General features: G+C 50.2%; 1 protein-coding gene across 4 annotated transcripts in view; it reads right to left on the minus strand.

The window, feature by feature from the left end:
- Positions 1 to 16,826, minus strand: part of NRG2 (neuregulin 2) — a 156,675-nt gene that overhangs the window by 22,326 nt on the left and 117,523 nt on the right. For all 4 annotated transcript variants that reach the window (XM_048320284.1, XM_048320285.1, XM_048320282.1 and 1 more), the window contains one exon: positions 8,944 to 9,064. In XM_048320284.1, coding sequence (XP_048176241.1) covers positions 8,944 to 9,064 — 121 coding nt within the window. The remainder of the gene's footprint in view (positions 1 to 8,943; positions 9,065 to 16,826) is intronic.

A 16,826-nucleotide genomic window follows, 5' to 3' on the forward strand; every position in this document is an offset into this window, starting at 1 on the left:
GTTGGGTGTGGAAAGCGTCTCCCCGTTCTGACCCCAGAAGTACCCACGGGGTGTTCACGGGGTGGTTAGAGAGAAAGCACGTGCAGAGTCTCTGTGTTAACAGAGAGGAAGGGACAGAGAAGAAAGCTGGGCTGAAGGGGTCTCACACGCTGTCCAAATGTGAGGCTCTCTCAGGCTATCCTGGCCTGGGTCACTTGATGGGCTGGGATGTGCCAGCTCCTGGGCACCAGTTACACCTTCACACGATGCTCAGGTGGCAGGGAAGGTGCCCTGCAGTTGAGGGCCAGCAGGCGTTGGCGCCAGCCCATGAGTAGCTCCCCAGAGCACTCCCCAGCTGAGCCAGGTTTGGGGAGCACAGGGACATGGGCAGGGGTGCTGCAGGAGCTGCAGAACCGCCCAGGGTGAGCAGCACCTGCTCCCTGTGCATTGTGACCCTCTGCAGCTGCAGGTGAGCCTGGGAAGCGATGGGATCCCAGCCTGGCATGGTCAAACCCTTCTGCCCCAGGGACTTGTCTCCCCCCCTCACTTCACATCTTTTCTTCTGGATATTCCTTGGACAGTCCTGCACAGTATCCCAAGTTTTCTTGAAGTCCCAGCTCTCCCCTCCCTGTCCCACAACTCACTCCCTCCCTTCTCAATAGACCTCTCTTTCCTCCAAACTTAAGAGGGCTTTATCTTTATAGCATTTTAACATTTGTTTTTCAACTTTCTGTGAGTGAAGCTGCAGGCTCTGCACCTGGTACATGTCAGACCTTCCTCGCTCTCAGATGCCACCCATGAGATCTCACTGTCCTGCAGTGACCTGCAAGTGGTCAATAGGAAGGGACTGAAAGACACGTCAGTAAAATGCAGAAGAATCAGAGGTCAAGTCTGATGTCAGTGGCTCAGCTCCCAGCCAGTCTCCTGCAAAGGACAGCAAGAGGCTGGAGCAGCCACAGCACAGCATCAGGCAGCTCCCAGCCTGGGCATCTGGTGGGGTGGGGCAGGTCCAGGCCCAGGCCCAGGCCCAGGCCCAGGTCCAGGTCCAGGTCCAGGTCCAGGCTCCATGCAGAAAACCTTGATTTTTAATAGTTGTACATCATCATGGACATACACTGACCTGGCTTTGGCACTTGATTTCTTGCTGGATTTCACTGCAGTTTGGGTAGGCCTGAGCTGTGCAAAAAACCTTGTGGCATCCTCAGTGCCCATGACCGAATGTGGGTCAGCATCTGGGTTTTTGGGACCTGTGCTCACACCTCCAAGTGGGAGTGTGTTGGGCTATTTGTGCACCCCGAATTGCTCATGGAGAACTTTAGGACACAGCTCTGCATGAGGCTGCACTGAGCTCTCCAGTCATACACTTCAGTTTCTCAGTGTCCAAGTCACTTCTGAAACTGAAAATTGGACTCACTGGTCAGGCAAATATCTTTGAAAAATTGGCTCTTTTTTCTCATTCTTGGACATTCATCTTGGGGCAGAGGAACAGGAGATGTACCAGCCACACCAAGCCAGCTCCCAAGGAAAGCTCAGCCCAAGGAGTGACCATCGGACGTGGGGCCTGTTGACCTTCCCTGAAGTGAAGCAGAGGAAGCTGGTGCTGGGGAGTGAAGAAGACGCCCCATTGTAAATCAAAAAGCACAACCCATGAGGCACTGGGTGGCACAGAGTCACAAAGACAGCCCTGGGGAAGCAGGACTGGAGAAACCCTTCAGAGACTGCACTGTGGCTTGAGCAAGCAGTCCAAAAGAGAAGGTGTCTTCCCAATCCTTTTTGAAGCTTATTCACCACCTCTGATAGAGTCAGGAACTTATTCACAGAGTCTTCAAGGGCATCCAGTTTAGCTTGCAGTGCGCTTCCCGTCTGTCTGGGATCTGAGATTTCCTGGACATTGTGAGCACACTGAAGGGCCTCAAGGGTGCTGCTGAACGAAGCAATTGTCCCACCCACCCCAAAAAGGGGTGTTTTTGCAGAAAGGAGCTAAAACTATCTCAGGGGCACATCTGCAAGAGGTCAGCCAAGGCTGGAACTCCAGTGTGACTCAGGCTGCATGCCATTAAGGAAAGACCAAAAATTATGGGAAAACTGGCAGAAGGAAATAAAAGCCCAGAGAAAGGAATTGATAAGAAGTGAAAAAGCAAAACAAAAAGGTGCCGAAGAAGCCTTAATGCCATGACAGCTACCACGTAGCCCATCTTCAGATCTCTGCAGTCAGCCGAACGTGGGTGGGGAGAGGAGCTCTCTAGACAGAAGGCAGTAGACAACAGTCTAGGACAGCTCAGGCTTTTCATCTTTAGTTACTCAGTGAATCAGCACTGGGAGAAGTGACAGATAAAAAGCCCCCCTGAACAAGAGCACCTTCTGTCACCTCCCAAGCTCGAGTACAAGCTGTCACGACACAATGTGCCACCCCGGCACACCTGGGCCTGGCTCCTCATAAGCAAGGCTGCAGGCAGAAGCAGTGACCAGGAGACCTTTGAGAGCATGGAGTGCTTTTGGTTCCTTTCTTTAATCTGTCTCTAACTTCTAGGCTGTTGAAGATGATTTATTATTTACCACTGTGGCCCCAGATGTGACTTCAAGGAAAGAAATTTCCAGCGTGCTTGGCACATGGGTCTTGCAGTCTGGACAGGAAGAGCAGTGGAGATCATCCCTTCTGCATTAAAATCTGCTGCCTGTGCTAAGGGCAGCGCTTCTGCAGAGAGGGATATACCTGAAAGTTAAGGCTCACTGGAGTTGAGAGCTGTGAGCTGTGATCATGGCATCCTTCTGCCTGCATGTTTGACTCAGGAGGTTCTGGCTGGCTGTCGCAGCAAAACCAAGTCCCCCCTTCTTTGGAAAACTCTTGCAGAGACTACACAGATGGTGGACTTTCCTGCAGGTATCACCTCTGGACTTTATGGTGCTTTCACGGAGGCCCAATGGGTCTCTCCCCAAAGGCCAAGAGAAGGGGACAAGGGTGTGTCTGTAGGAAAGGTCCTGGGGAAGTACAAGGCTGCACCAACCTCTTGCAGACAGCACCTTGTCCCCTCTCTAGCCTGAGTGGAGACTCCCCAAACTGTCCTTGCTTAACTCCATCCCTCTGCATCTAATTGCTACCTCTGAAAATTACTTGCAAATGCCATTGATAAAACTGGTCAGGGGTTTTTCTGTCCAGATTCTGTTTTCTATTATTGCTGGAAAATGTCCAATTATTTTAGTTTTGACCTTGAGACCTTTTATTTTTTTTTTTAAACCCCATTTTGAAAACATCCGCAAGATTCTGCTCTTGGGTTCAGGATGAATTGCAGTGAGATATTTACATGGTAACAAAAATGCAGTAAGATGATCAGTCAAAATAAAGCATCTCAGAAAGTACAAACCAAAATAGTTGGAATGACTCATTTCTATGGTGTTTGCTGGGCACTTATTTCTGAAAATTGACGAACTTCGACATTTTGCCCTGTATCACGGCAGGGCAATAATTATTGTTAATTATTATTTGCTACTATTAATTCATTATCATAGTGTTCCTGCTGGAAGCAAAGCTTTCTCTGTCCAGCTGTTGCTCTAAATCTTGCAAGGGTCGGCACATTTCCTTTGCACCCCCAGATCTTAATTAAAATATGCCAAATTCGGTAGCTCTCATAAAGCAACCCATGCTACAGAAGAACGTGAATGAGCAGGTGCTTCAAAATAACGCAAAAAAGACAAGCTGTAGCAGAAGGACACAATGCACTGATGTAAGCAAATGGAAAAAAATGTTTCAAGCATGTTGCTTTTTTGTGGGAAGGGCTGAAAAAGAAGACAGTTCTGTCATTGTCCCTTGACCAGTCCCAGATGATCAGGCTCTGGAGAGCCGCAAAAGGCTTCACTCCACAAAATCACTGACGGGAAGAAAAGAAAGCAACCAGAATAAATGCAAAGGCCTTCTCCAGAGCAGCTAATCAAGGCATGTTTGCTGCAGAGTGGAGTCCAGACCTCAGGGACATCCACTGCTGGGCTCAGTGACGACAGCGGCGCGGCTCCGGCTGAGCTGTGGCAGCGCCGCAGGATCTGCGTCGTTGCCTTCACCGAGCCTTTGCTGCTGCAGGATCGGCTTCCACACTCTGATGGGCCTCAAGGGTCTGATACGGTTACAGTGCATTGAGCAGGATGCACAGATGGGTCACTTGAACCTGAAATGGTACCTGATCTCATCACCCAAGATAAACAGCATGCAAAACCCAAGGAACGAGTCCTGGCTGGTTCAGGGGATTTGGAACAGGATGTGGAGATTTTCACCCCTGGCTCTTCATTTCCAAGGGTATTGCAACACCTCCCCACAGAACTGCTCGTACATCCATGGCACAGTGACGTCCTTGTGGCTGTGCAATGAGCAGCTCGTGCTGACCAAATGCCACTGGGAGGGGTGGAACAGCTCCGGATGCCACAGGGCAGCTGAGCAAACAGTGCTGCCAGCAGGACCACAGCTGTACAGGATCCCTGTGATGTTCACACCTTTGGATGGTGCACTGGGAAAGCACAGGGGAGCTGGCGGTGTGGCCAACCTTTCAGAATGATCTTTCCTTTTCCTGGGACAATGTGAAGGAAACAATACATTTGGAGGAGGTGAACATGTGATTTTGAAAGTTGGTGACTTGGATTCATCAGCTGGTTTAGAAATGATCTGTTCTCCTTTTGCTTTGTTTTGTTTTTATTCTCTCCTTGACTCTCACTTTTTGCCTGAGGTGCACCAGGCCTCTGACCTCACTCCCTCATGTGAGGCAGAGCTGTCACCCCAAGCACAGAGAGTCTGTTTATCTGTCAGCATTTGTAAATCCTCCAGTCTGATTCTTGCGAGCACAACTGGTCCAACATGATGTGGGGGTGTTGCTCTGTACTACGCTTTAAGTCTTCTGATCCCACACAAGATCCTGGCCCAGGGCAGAACACTTTGACTCCACTGGCCACATGAAAGAGACCTGAAGAGCGTTTTAGCAGGCAGAGAAGGCTCTGCAGTGATGAGACCTGACTTGCTGCTTTCTTTGGCTGGGAAGACCCCAACTGTACCTAACGTGTGCCAAGACCTAACTGGGAAAAAGAGCATTTCTGCTCTTTGGACAGCACAGCCCTGTGGGGCACCCAGCAATAAAAGATTGGAGCAGCCTCCAACTGCTCTAAGTTGTGCCAAGGACTCTGTGGGCTCCAGGATGGAGGCAGATCCAAGAGCAGAGGCTGCCAATCATCCCAACGCTGTGTTTGACTGGACACAACAAAGCAGGCACCACTGTTGTGTGTCCCAGCCCAGTGCAAGGCCTTGCTTGTGTGCATCCCTTCTGTGGCACCTTAATGTGCTCTACTCAAGTCTGTCACTGCCCTGGAGTCCAGCTCCTAAGGCCTCTCTGAGCAAAATGGTCTGGAGAAGGGTTCAGAAATTCTTCTTCTCAAGTGCTTGGAGCACAAGGGCTGCTGCATCAGTCCTGTCTGTGTGTGGCTCAGTCATTTCCCAGGTTTATGCTGAAAATTTGCAGAATATTTGAGGCAGATCCCACTTCTCTCATCTAACTTCCAGGTGGTCTGTTTGCAGAGTCAGGATAACAGCACAGATTGCTTTGTGTTCAGGTTTCCTTTGACACCATCACGTGTAGAATTTACTTCAAATTAAGGACAAAATTATGGAAGAACATAATCCAGAAATACACCGTTTCTGAAACAGCTCCAAGTCCATTCCGGGCTTTTCCTCAGTGAAGAAAATGCTTTGTCCAAGGTGTAGCTGAAGTGTGTTGAAAAGGGAGGGAGGAAGTGGGATTACAGGCAAATACTTGTTCCTCAGGATTTAAAAGACCAGGAGGACCTGGTCCTTAGGATTTAAAAGACCACGTTTCTGGAAAGCCTGTTATAAAATAATAGTAAAAGGCCAGCTGCCAATTTAGGCAATATTTGTAGCAAATCGAGCATGAACCACATCAGGAGAAGAAATTATTTGAAAACTCATCTGCTATTTTTGGTGCAGACTGCCAGGGGGAACATCTACAGGAAGGATTTCTGTGCTTCTGGACAGCTGCAAGAACGGAACCCACTCCAGGAAGCCGATCACAGGCTGGTGGCAGGCAGTGAACAAGAACACTCTAAAACTCTAGTAACTGGCATTGGAAAGGCTGGCAACATCACATGGGTGCTGGAGGGGTAGAATCCCCTGAGCATTCAGTGAGGGAGGGCTGCAAGCTGGCACAGGGGACCAGAGATCCCCCCAGGCCCTGCTGACTTATTGGAAGAGCAACATGGAAACAGCACATGGACGCTTGTTGTTCCTCGCTGGAGCTGCTCACGTGGCTCCTGTTGATCTCCAAAGCATTTGAAGAGGTTGTGAGCAGAACCTACTGATCTCCTCCATGCTCCTGGCTCAGAGGCACAGTGAGGCTGGAGGGCCAAGGCTGCTGTTGCAGAGGTCAGAAATGAAGGTCGAAGCTGTATGTTTGCCTCCTTTCCTTTCTCCTCCGAGTCTGTGTTGCTGCATCTTTCCCAAACACAGCAGCAGATCTCCTGTCCTGGTGCAATGAGGAAGCTGTGGAATGTCAACTCTTTCTTTGCAGGCAAAGGGGAAGTCTGTTTATTCATCAGCATCTCCCCCAAGAATCGCCCATGTCACTGGGAGAGCCACTTTATGGGAAACACTGTTCAGTTCAAACGCTTCTGCATCCCTCAATAACTATTATCCTTCGGAATCCAGAAACTCTAAAATTACACCACTTCAAGAGCCAGGTTTTCTTATCTTCAGTCTGTGATTTAATGATAAAAGCACCCAAGGAGAATGAACATCCAGAGATCTCCTCAAGCAGTAAGATCAGAAGTGACTGTGCCGTGTGGAAGGCACTGGGTCCCCCGGGTTTCCATGAACACGGAGCCACATCTTCTGGCAGATGAACAGTGACAGTGCAGACCTTCCCAGCACCTCCTTCTGGGTAACACTTTCCTGCCCTTCCACACATGCCTGCTCAATTCCCGTCTGGTTTTAGCAATTGGTATCTTGGAACTCATGGGAAAAGGATATCATTTTACCATCTGCAAGTGAGGCTTTCAAATGAGATGAAATAATTAGGGCTGTTTCGTGTGGCACGTAAAATCTTAATGGAATCCATCACTGAGCATGCCCTCTGCTCATCAGCTGTCAGAGCAGCCTGGTTGGAAGGTAGGCTGTTTCTTCATGAGGCTGGAATTACTTTGGCTAAAACAGTCTGTCTGCTGAAAGACGTTTGACACCTACCACAGTATTCTTCTCTAGGCAAAGGTGATTCTTCTGTACGGCAGGATTTCAGGTAACTCTTGTTGTAATTGAAAATTGATCCGATTTGAATCTTGATCTGGATTTAAGTTCTTTCCAAAAGAAACAGCCTTGAAGTCTATGCTTCTGGCATGACCACTTTGCTCACAGATAGAGATGTTGATTCACACCCTCCTCCAGACTTCAAGGGTTTAGCCCTTCCCAGAATGGAAAGACTGGAACTGCTGGGGCTTCCTGGGCTACAGCTACACCAGAATAGTGGCTGTGACTTTATCAGCAATATGGGGCTTCCCCCATGTTTCCTGTGGGGAACACTGACAAGATGATCTGGGTGCCACCAGGAAGCCAGTGGCAGGGACAACTACACTAAAGCACAGGGCTGTGGGGACAGGGGCTGCTCCCGCTCCTCGCACATGGCAAACGTGGAAGCCACAGCTTCTGGTGTCTGTCCTACCCAGCTCTTTCTGTGTCTAAGGGGCAAGTCTGGGAGAACTGGGAGATGCTCCTTCCCCCACAGCTGACCCTGCACTGCAAAGCAAGAGCACAAGAGCTCAGCAGGATACGTTTCCAGATGGCCTTTTCTGCTGCTCCCTGCCAAAACAATGGAGTACTGGGAGAAGGGAGGAGTTGTGCTCAGTGTGATCCAGCCCACAGGCTTTCCACAGGGCTGAGGGTTCAGTTCAGGTGCATCCTCCAAGGCCTGAGGAGCTGAGGTGCCTGATGAGCATCACATCCTGCAGTGCTGCTGGGCTGACATCCATGGACGTAAAGACCTTTGGCTGTGTCTCCACTGAGAGGTCTCTGGGCTCCAAAGGGAGAAAATTGTCAGCTCTGGGCTTCTCCAAGCTGGGCAGTGATGCCTGGGTCACCAGGTGAGCTCAGAAGAGGATTCCATCTGCTCAGTGGATGCACACCCAGGGCACTCCCTCCTGCTGACTGTGCAGGAGCCCAGGGGCACATACAGGTGTGCTCTGGGTGCCTGCACCTCCAGCACTGGCAGTCAGACTGCACAGCTTATCCACAGGCACTATTAGGCTTGGGGGGTGAGGTGTGAGATGCTATTGGGCTTTCTGGCTGTGAGCCAGGGGTGAAAAAGTTTCACATCCCATTCCACATCCCTCAGGCTGTGCAGCCCCACTGCAAACCCTTCAAAGCAGTTCATTTTAAGGATAACTTAGTACACGTCTCTGTTTTTTATTGTGGGTTTGAAGGAGGAAACAAACATCCCACAGTGGCTACAAAGCTGCACAGAGAGGGGAACAGCTGGGTGTTAACCCTGGGCCCATGAGGTACAGGAGAGGTCGGGGCAGGTCTCAGCAAGGGACCCCTCCAGTAAAGGGGGAGGGAGGAGGCTGTGCCCTGGGAAGGTCCCCCTGACTGGAGGGCAGGACGTGTCAGCTCAGGGAGAGCAAAAGGGACCCAAATTTCCCTGAAGCTGCAGAGGAGAAAGGGGAAAAAGGGAAAAGAAACAGCCAGGACAAACATATTCTTAGAGGGAGAAAAGCCAGGAAAAGTGAGCAGTGACACGCACACAAAAAAGGAAAATACGAATCCTTGTCCCCCACCCTTGCCCCTCTAGTGCCCCTTTCTGAACCTGCACAGCTCAAACTGCAATTGCCAGGAGAACTTCAGAGCTCCCCCCCACTCTGGCAGTTGCACAAAGGTCTCCTCTCCCTCAGCCAAGGAATTTCCATATTGACACAAGAACTCCACTCACTTACTTGCACGACAGCTGATTAATCCCCTCGATGTAGTAGCACACCCCTCCATTGACACAATAGGACTTGGCTGTTTCGTTGCATTTTCTGGCATGCCCGGACCAGGAGGAGAGAGTTGTGGTTACTGCAGGGGAAAACAAAAACACACACAAAAAGGATATATTGTTATTTCCTTTGTTGGGCAATTCTGCTTCCTTAGATGATTTTCTACAAGTTCATTTGCCAAAGTAAAAACCCCAGAACTACAAACCTCAGCCTGCGCCTTTAGACCCACCTTCAGGTCCTGGGGCTGCAACTTGACCCTTCCTTTCCCAGCAAAAGGGGCCAAGTGAGTGAGGAGTTGAAGACTCATCTTCCTCTAAGCAGCCAGCATGTAGAACAAGATCATTTTTTTGGCAAGCTGTAGGGAAGTGCCCCTTTCCCGCTGTCCTTGCCCCCCGTCATGCTCGGAACGCTGTGCCAGCAGGCAAGCAGGAGGTCAGGAAGAAGAGGAGCTGAGGAGTCACAGAGCCACAGTGACGTGCTGCTGAGGCCTGACTACACCAGGACACTGGACCCAGACCCAGAGGTACTGCAGGGGACTTGGCATTGCTCCTCACCTCTGTCAGGGAATGAGTTTCCAGAGCCAGGAGCAGGCCTGGCACAAGCAAGAGCAGCTCCATCTGTCCCTCTCTGCTCCTGAGCATTGCTGTGTGCTGCCACAACAGGGCTGCCCCAGCAGACCCAGCAGAAGTCAGCCAGCCCCAGCTCGTGCTATGAGGGAGGCAGCCAGCATGACTCAAGTTCCTGGGATACAGGTGCTTCTCCAAATCTAAACTTCTTTCTAGAGAAAAGCTTTACAGTCCTGTAAGCTACAAGAAAACCTGAAGGTAGTCTGCAGAATTTCACTGTAATTCCTGTGTCTGAGAGACTCAGATAAACTTACAGCCCAAAGCAGAGTCTCCAAAGGTAAAACAAAGGCTTCTAGCAAGGAAAATACCTGTTAGAGCACTGATACAGGTTACAGAAGGTGAGCAGCTTTGGGGAATACAGATCCATCTTCACATAACTCAAAGAAGGGCTGGGCACTCAAAAGCATGAATTTGTTACAATTGAGCTCTTAATCTCATTAAAAATAGTTGCCTTTCCTGGACTACCCACCTTGCTCAGACCCTATCACAATTACACCTCCAGCAGTGTGGCTAGTACCTCCTTTGCAGCACCTTGTATGCTGTAGTCAAGGCTTCTGAGGAGATACTCTCTTCCATTCTGTTTTCCAAAGCGTGAACAAACCTCATGGAGAGGTTAGTGACACCATCCCTGAGACTGAACTCCTCACTGACACAGGATTCGAGGAAGAAAGCTTGAACCAGAGCCAGGCAGGAGCCAGTCAGAGACACAGGAGGAGCAGCAGGGCAAGCTGTGGCCTGTCCCAGAGGGAGCCAGGGCTGCTCCCCACTCCTCGGCACCCTCTGTGCTCATCCCACCTCTGCAGGGGCTCCGAGGCTGCCTCTGGCTGCAGCCTGCACGCCAGAGCCAAGGGCTGTATTCCCATGATCCAGCTCCAGCCCAGCACCTGCTGGGAACATCCAGGCTCTCCCAGGCAAAGGAGGGCTCCCAGCACCTCTCACTTGTGGGTGATGCTTGGCACACGAGCAAGCAGACAAGTTTGTTCGGGCTCTCATGCTTTTGGGTCTCTCTGCCTGCGTGGAGTCCATGGCTCTCCGAAGGAGGAGTTTCCCGCTGGGCTGTGCCCAGGTGGAGCAGCCCACGCCGTTACCTGTGCATGGCTCAGGGCAGGGCCAAGCTCCCTGCTCAGTTTGTTTGAACCATGCATTGTCCTGTCCATTGTCTTCCATTCCCATAAGGAAGTGGACGCCTCCCACTGCCTGACAGGACGGGGTTGTGCACGGAGCAGAGCTATTTCCATGCTTTGCCTTGAATAACCATTGCCTCTGGCTCTGTCTTTCGCAGCTATCCAGGGCACAGCAAGATGTCCCAAAGTGCTCTGCAAACGAGACTTGGAAAACACTCCAGCAAAGACCCGAAATGCTCACAGCCCTGGGACAGCAGCTGCTCCCTGAGGGCACGTCCTGCCAGCCAGCTGGGAGCCAAATGTGGACAGCAAGCAGAGTGCACACACTGGAGTGGTGGAGCAGAGGATGGTTCAACCAAGCTTCCAATGAAACTCTTGCAAAAATTTGAAAACTCCCAAACTTCTGCTGGAAATTCAGCACTCCCTTCCAGTTAAGATTAATGGTAACTAAAAGCCAAAGCCATTATGAGTCTGTGTAATTTATCTGGGGAATGCAGACTCATTATACAGACAAGGCTTTATAATTTATACCTTTACAAGATAGTAGCACATTTCTATTCAGAAGAGGAGAGCTTTGGGTCTCCGGTAAGTGTGGATCTCTGCAAGTGTACCATCAGATCAGGGAGCACTGAAACTTCATCAACCAAAGCGCTGGTGCAAATTGGAAGGCACATGGATTAAGAGCAAGCACATGCTGCAGGGAGCTGTCACCCCTGCAACCATCAAGTACACCACTTGGTAGCAAGCAAAACGATCCATCTGGCAAAGTCTCGCATCATAAACCCTACAGGAAATGATTCTGGAGCAAGCCCTGCCACAGCAAGAGAGGGGCAGAGAGGGAGAACTGAAAACAGAGCCCAGAAACCTCCCCAGAGGAAACCCCACCTAGATAAGAAGACACCCAGCCCACCGAGAAGGGTGGATGGGAAGATGCAGTGCTGTGTGGTGTGATACCAGGGTGGATTACAGTGCTCATCAGCCAGAGATTGCATGGGATCTTCATCCCATAGAAACAGTTTTGTCCCTTTTAAACAGATAAAAAAGAGCCTGACATGATTGAGGCTGGGGCATGTTGGCCACTTCTAGGGGACAGCTGTCAGTAGAGCTGTGCCTGTCAGGAGAATGCATGGCTGCTCACCTCTGCTAGAAGCACCTTGCAAATGTCATTATCCTTTAAACCCTGTTTCCTGCAAGTGCCTTGCCTTTTATCCCAAAGAAGCACAAAGTGTTTTAAAACTGACTCATGGAATCATATTACTACGGTCCATTTGTCAGCGCAGAGATGTGGCAAAGGCCACAGAGAGAGGCAGTTCCCTGAAGAGAGAAGAGAGCATTAGGAAATGAGGCCATTTTAGACTAAAAGCTGAGCACTACTGGGCAAGCCAAAGCCCTGCCTTGCCCCCAACAGTGGCAAAACTGAAGAAAGAAGATCAGCATGAGCACACAATGATAATCTTCCTTAGGCCACCCAGGACGGGGGGCTCAGAGACACCCCAAGACAGCCACAGTGTCCTTACATTTAGTGGCCTTTGCTGGATTCTTCCAGCAACACGTTTAGTTGCTGTTTGAACAAATCTAATCTTGTAGCATCCACAATATTTGCGACAAGAGCTCCAGTGCTACGCACACAGCGTGCAAGGGCACATCTCCATTCAATTCTTTTAACCTGCCCTTTTCTGCCTCTTGAGTTAGAAAAAACGGGTCATTATCCCCACTTGTTTCCCCTGTGCCACCTGTGGCATTACAGGCACAGCCAGCATCTCCTTTCCTAGCTGGGAATCTCTTTGTATTCCCTTTTTGGGTCATCCCTGGTTCTGGTTTTCTCTTTGGAAATAGCAAGACCATACGTCACACATGGTATTTATGGGATATCTATTCCAGTTACAGGAATTCCTGATGTTCTTATTGAGGTTTGATACACTGAGTACAGATCTTTATCTCTTATAACCCTGAAATCTCACTGCTGTGTGGTAACACATAGTCTAGAGCCTTCCAAGGTGCCTGATCACCCTGGGATGTTGCTGCAACTGGGACTTCACATTCATGATAGCAACTATTTAGGGAGCAAGGAAGGAGAGACCTGCCACGCTCTAGTGGGAGGACAAAGGGAAGCAAAATGTGTCACTTAGAAAATGTTAACTGTGCCTGGCCTGAAACGTGGCCCTCTGACACCCTGTGGCTGCAGATCACACATGAGCACCTCAAAGCATGATGCCAAAGGAGATTTCAGTGGGTTTCCACCCCATTAGTGGGAGAATTATCCCAGATTCACAAGTTACTTGGTGTTTAGCTCTATTCCCCATCAGCCTGGGCCACTGCAAGTACTTTAATAACTACATGCCTGGTCCAGAGTCATCTGCACTGGGATGTCTGACGCTGGTATAGGGAACCTCACACACAGTTCATTTACAGCCATGCAGGTACTCTCACCTCTGTGCCAAACACTACACAGCTGTGCCTGGTGATCCAGAAATTACTTCCCACAGCTATTTCACATTAACTGCTGCACAGTACCCAGCACATTTTACCCCCCCTTGGCTGGTTGGTTGGCAGAATAAGTCCTTCATTCAGCCTCCAACACAACTCCATCTATCCCAAATGGCTTGGAAAGTTGTAAAGCTGCTGAGATAAGTGGAGAACTGAATAAGCAAGGGAGCAGTTTTTGGGTGGTAGCAGGGCGGAACAGGACTCATGGAGGCAGTGGGATGTGATGAGGGGGTTGTGCAGTAACACCAGTCATGCACCAACAGCCTCCCCAGGTACTTCCACAAATTAAAAGCGGAAAACAAGGAGTGTGCACGAGGCAAGCTATGGAAAGCAAGTGGTGGCATTTCCTTTTGACCAGAGGGAATGAGCAAGGCACCCCTGAGACACACAGTGGCAACCTGGTCAGAAAGCCCCTGCAGGGTGAGAGAAGGGCTGGAGCAGCTCACCCATCAGCAGGTCAGATCCCCAGCTGGTCTTCAGTCCCAGGACTGAGAACAAAGCTGAAGGGAGGAGGTGAGGACAAAGGAGACAGGGGAATAAGGAGGCGAAGAAAAGAGGGGAGTAAGGAAGTGAGGACAGGGAAAAAAGAGGAGGAAAGACGTGAGGACAGGGAAAAGAAGGCTGCCTCTTGATGATGTGTTTGTGAATGATCTGCAGCCACGTTTTATTGTTGCTGCCCCAGCCAGTGAGGACAGAGCAGCATAAACACACGAGAGATTCACAGCACTGGAGTCATTCAGAGAGTCTGTTTTCCACCACACGCCTCAGTTACTCTGGACTATCATCAATGACAGGGCAACAGAGAAGAGAGCCAGGGGCAGTGACTCTGCTGGGTGGACTTCCCCTCCCACAACCCATCTACGCAGAAAGGCCATTAATGATTGTGCAGGGATTCTTACACAATTCCTGCCGTGCACGTCATTTAACCTTTGCAGGTAGCTCACCAGCCTGTTCTCAGAAGTCTGGTGAAATACTCCCCCTGCAAAGAGTTAATTAATGCAGCTTGGACTATAAATTATTGTTAATTTTTCACGAACTACAGCTACTGTCGAGGAGAGCAGGGAGACAGCGATAGCTTCGCCACTCCTTTTCTTCTTTATAAATAGCTGTGGCTGGTGGGTTCATAGAGTACAGACACTTTATTCTCTCAATATTTAGACATTCAGTTAGACAGATGAACTCAGCTGGTTGGGGAGTGTATACAGATTACCTGCTCTGTATATGCCTCGTGTACTTACTGATAAAACACAGAATTGCTGAGGTTCCCTTCAACAGAGTTCATCCAACTACTTGTTAGAAGAACATGGATGAGAAGGTGTCTGGCCAAGATATTTCTTGTTGTAGCACTGTAATCCTGGCACGAGCCACACTAAATCCATGATTTACACTGATTAACACATGGAGGGGCTGGTGATCCTCACCATTCCCTCTGTGGCAGATTTCTGTGTGTCTGATACAACACCTCCTCTCGCAATAAACCTGAGCAGAGTCTGGATGCTGCCTGCTGCTCTCTGTACATGAAATCAGAAGGGCCTGTGCACACTGGGGCTTGCCTGACAGCAGACTGGGGACTCCGGAGGTCATAAAAATTCTGTTCCTGTGTGTTTATTCATTTGGAAATGACCAAATATTTACCCCGCTTTTTACTGAAATAGATCCTGCTGGAATCATGTTTCCAGTTCTGGAGGGGATCATTAGGATCAATAGTTGCAGACTAGGAGTTCATCCCAAGATACAAACACCAGACTGCAAGACTCTCATCATGGAGCATCAGATGCCACTGATCAAAACAGCACAGGTTGCATTCCTCACCTCTCCCATCTGCACTGTTCAGGGGTTTCACTAAGAAACAAGTTTAAAGGTTTCTGAGCACTCAGGGGCTGCCTGTTTCCATGGGACAGCCAGTAACTGCAGGGCCAAAGTCCTGTGTTACTGTCAAGCTTCTAGTTACTCCTCTAGAATGATCTCTCCAGCTTTATGAGGGAGCCCTTCCTATGCTCTTCTCTACCAGAGGGGTCTGAAATGCACACTACAGCAGTGCAGCATTTCATTTTCCCAAATCCCCATCATCAACTGTAATAGCAGCAACATGATACTTCAATGAGGGGATTTGTTCAGCAACCTAAAAATCCTTTTGCAGAGCCAATGCCAGCGTGAAAGCTTCGCAAGCAAGGCAGCTGAAGCCCAAGAAGTGAAGCAACACACCAGGATCCCAGGATGGAGCCAGAAGAGCAGATCCCCTGGTCCACAGCCCAGCTCTGAAGGCTGGGCTCAGCCTCAGTGCTCCCAGGGGACATCAGCTCCCACCCCACACTTCATCCTGCCCCTCTTTGCCTTTAGAGTCACTGCCTGTCCTTACACCACACCTCGAGTAGTAGCTGTGTGACTGCTTAAAAAATACACAGTGTGCAGAATGAGCAGTGGGCAGGATCTGGCAGCTGCCAGGCACCACACAGCTCCCTGCAGACTGGCAGTGAGATCCCCACATTCACCTCAAGGTTCCGTGCCTGCGTGCGTGCAGGTTCCGCTCAATTACGACCACACCTCCAGCAAAGGGGTTTAAATTATCTGAGCAAAGACCACGCCAGGACTTATTTTTAGTCTAATATTGAAAACTGCTCTGTTCACATGGCCAGACTTGTGTCTGTTCTTGTCCATGCTCTGGGCTGGCTGGACACCCTTCAACTCCAAACCCAGAGCACCCTGCTCACGTTTGCAGCACTGGGAGCTCCAGGAGAGCTCAGTGGCCTCAGGCTGGAGAGGCTGGGGACTGACCAGCCAACTCACAGGCAGGTCTGCCATGGTCACCCAGTAAAGGCCATGCCAGACTGGATTTGAGAGCAGGTTTGGGGGGATTGGTTGAACTACAACTACGTGGCACATGTTTCTGTGGGGTGTGTGACTCACAAACCACAGCGCAGCTATTGCAACCATGCAAGTCCTTCAGGCCAAGCTCACCTGGCAGAGACAAAGTGAGGAGAACATTTCCAACAGCCAGCCATGCTAGGCATCAGGGAAGGTATTAAACTGGAGAGGGATTGCCTCAATGAGTCTACAAACTTCATCCAATGGCATCACCCAGATGACAGCTATGAAATCTGTGGACCCCACCCGGTGTGTGGAGAGTTGGACTTAACTGGAGAAAAAAGGACTCTTTCATCTACCTTTCCCACAGGGGTCTCTAGAGGGACTCTGGGGAGGGCTTGTGATCCCCAGCAGATGAAATAAAGGCCCCAAAACTAAACCCAGAGAGCCCAGCTTTCTTCCAGGTGCTTCATATTACCCCCAACCCTCTTGTTCTCAGCACAACTCAGCACTGCCTCTTCTGCTCTTTCTCCCCGTTTCACCTTCTCCTGCGATCCCGAGCCTCTCTCTGCTGCAGAGCACCCTCAGCCAGGGGCACTGGCAGCCCACACAGGCTGATAAAGCAGTCACCAGGCACTCACCCAGCTACAGAGCGAGCCAAGAGCACGAGCAGGGTCCGGGTGAGCAGCTGCAATGATCCACATGTTGGTTTAGAGCACCTGCCCACCACTGGTACATCCTCCTGTATCCTGACGTCCAAACCACACTTCCTCCACCTGGCCTGTGTTCTCTCCCTACC

Source organism: Corvus hawaiiensis, chromosome 15 (assembly GCF_020740725.1).
Source record: "Corvus hawaiiensis isolate bCorHaw1 chromosome 15, bCorHaw1.pri.cur, whole genome shotgun sequence".
NCBI lineage: Eukaryota > Metazoa > Chordata > Aves > Passeriformes > Corvidae > Corvus > Corvus hawaiiensis.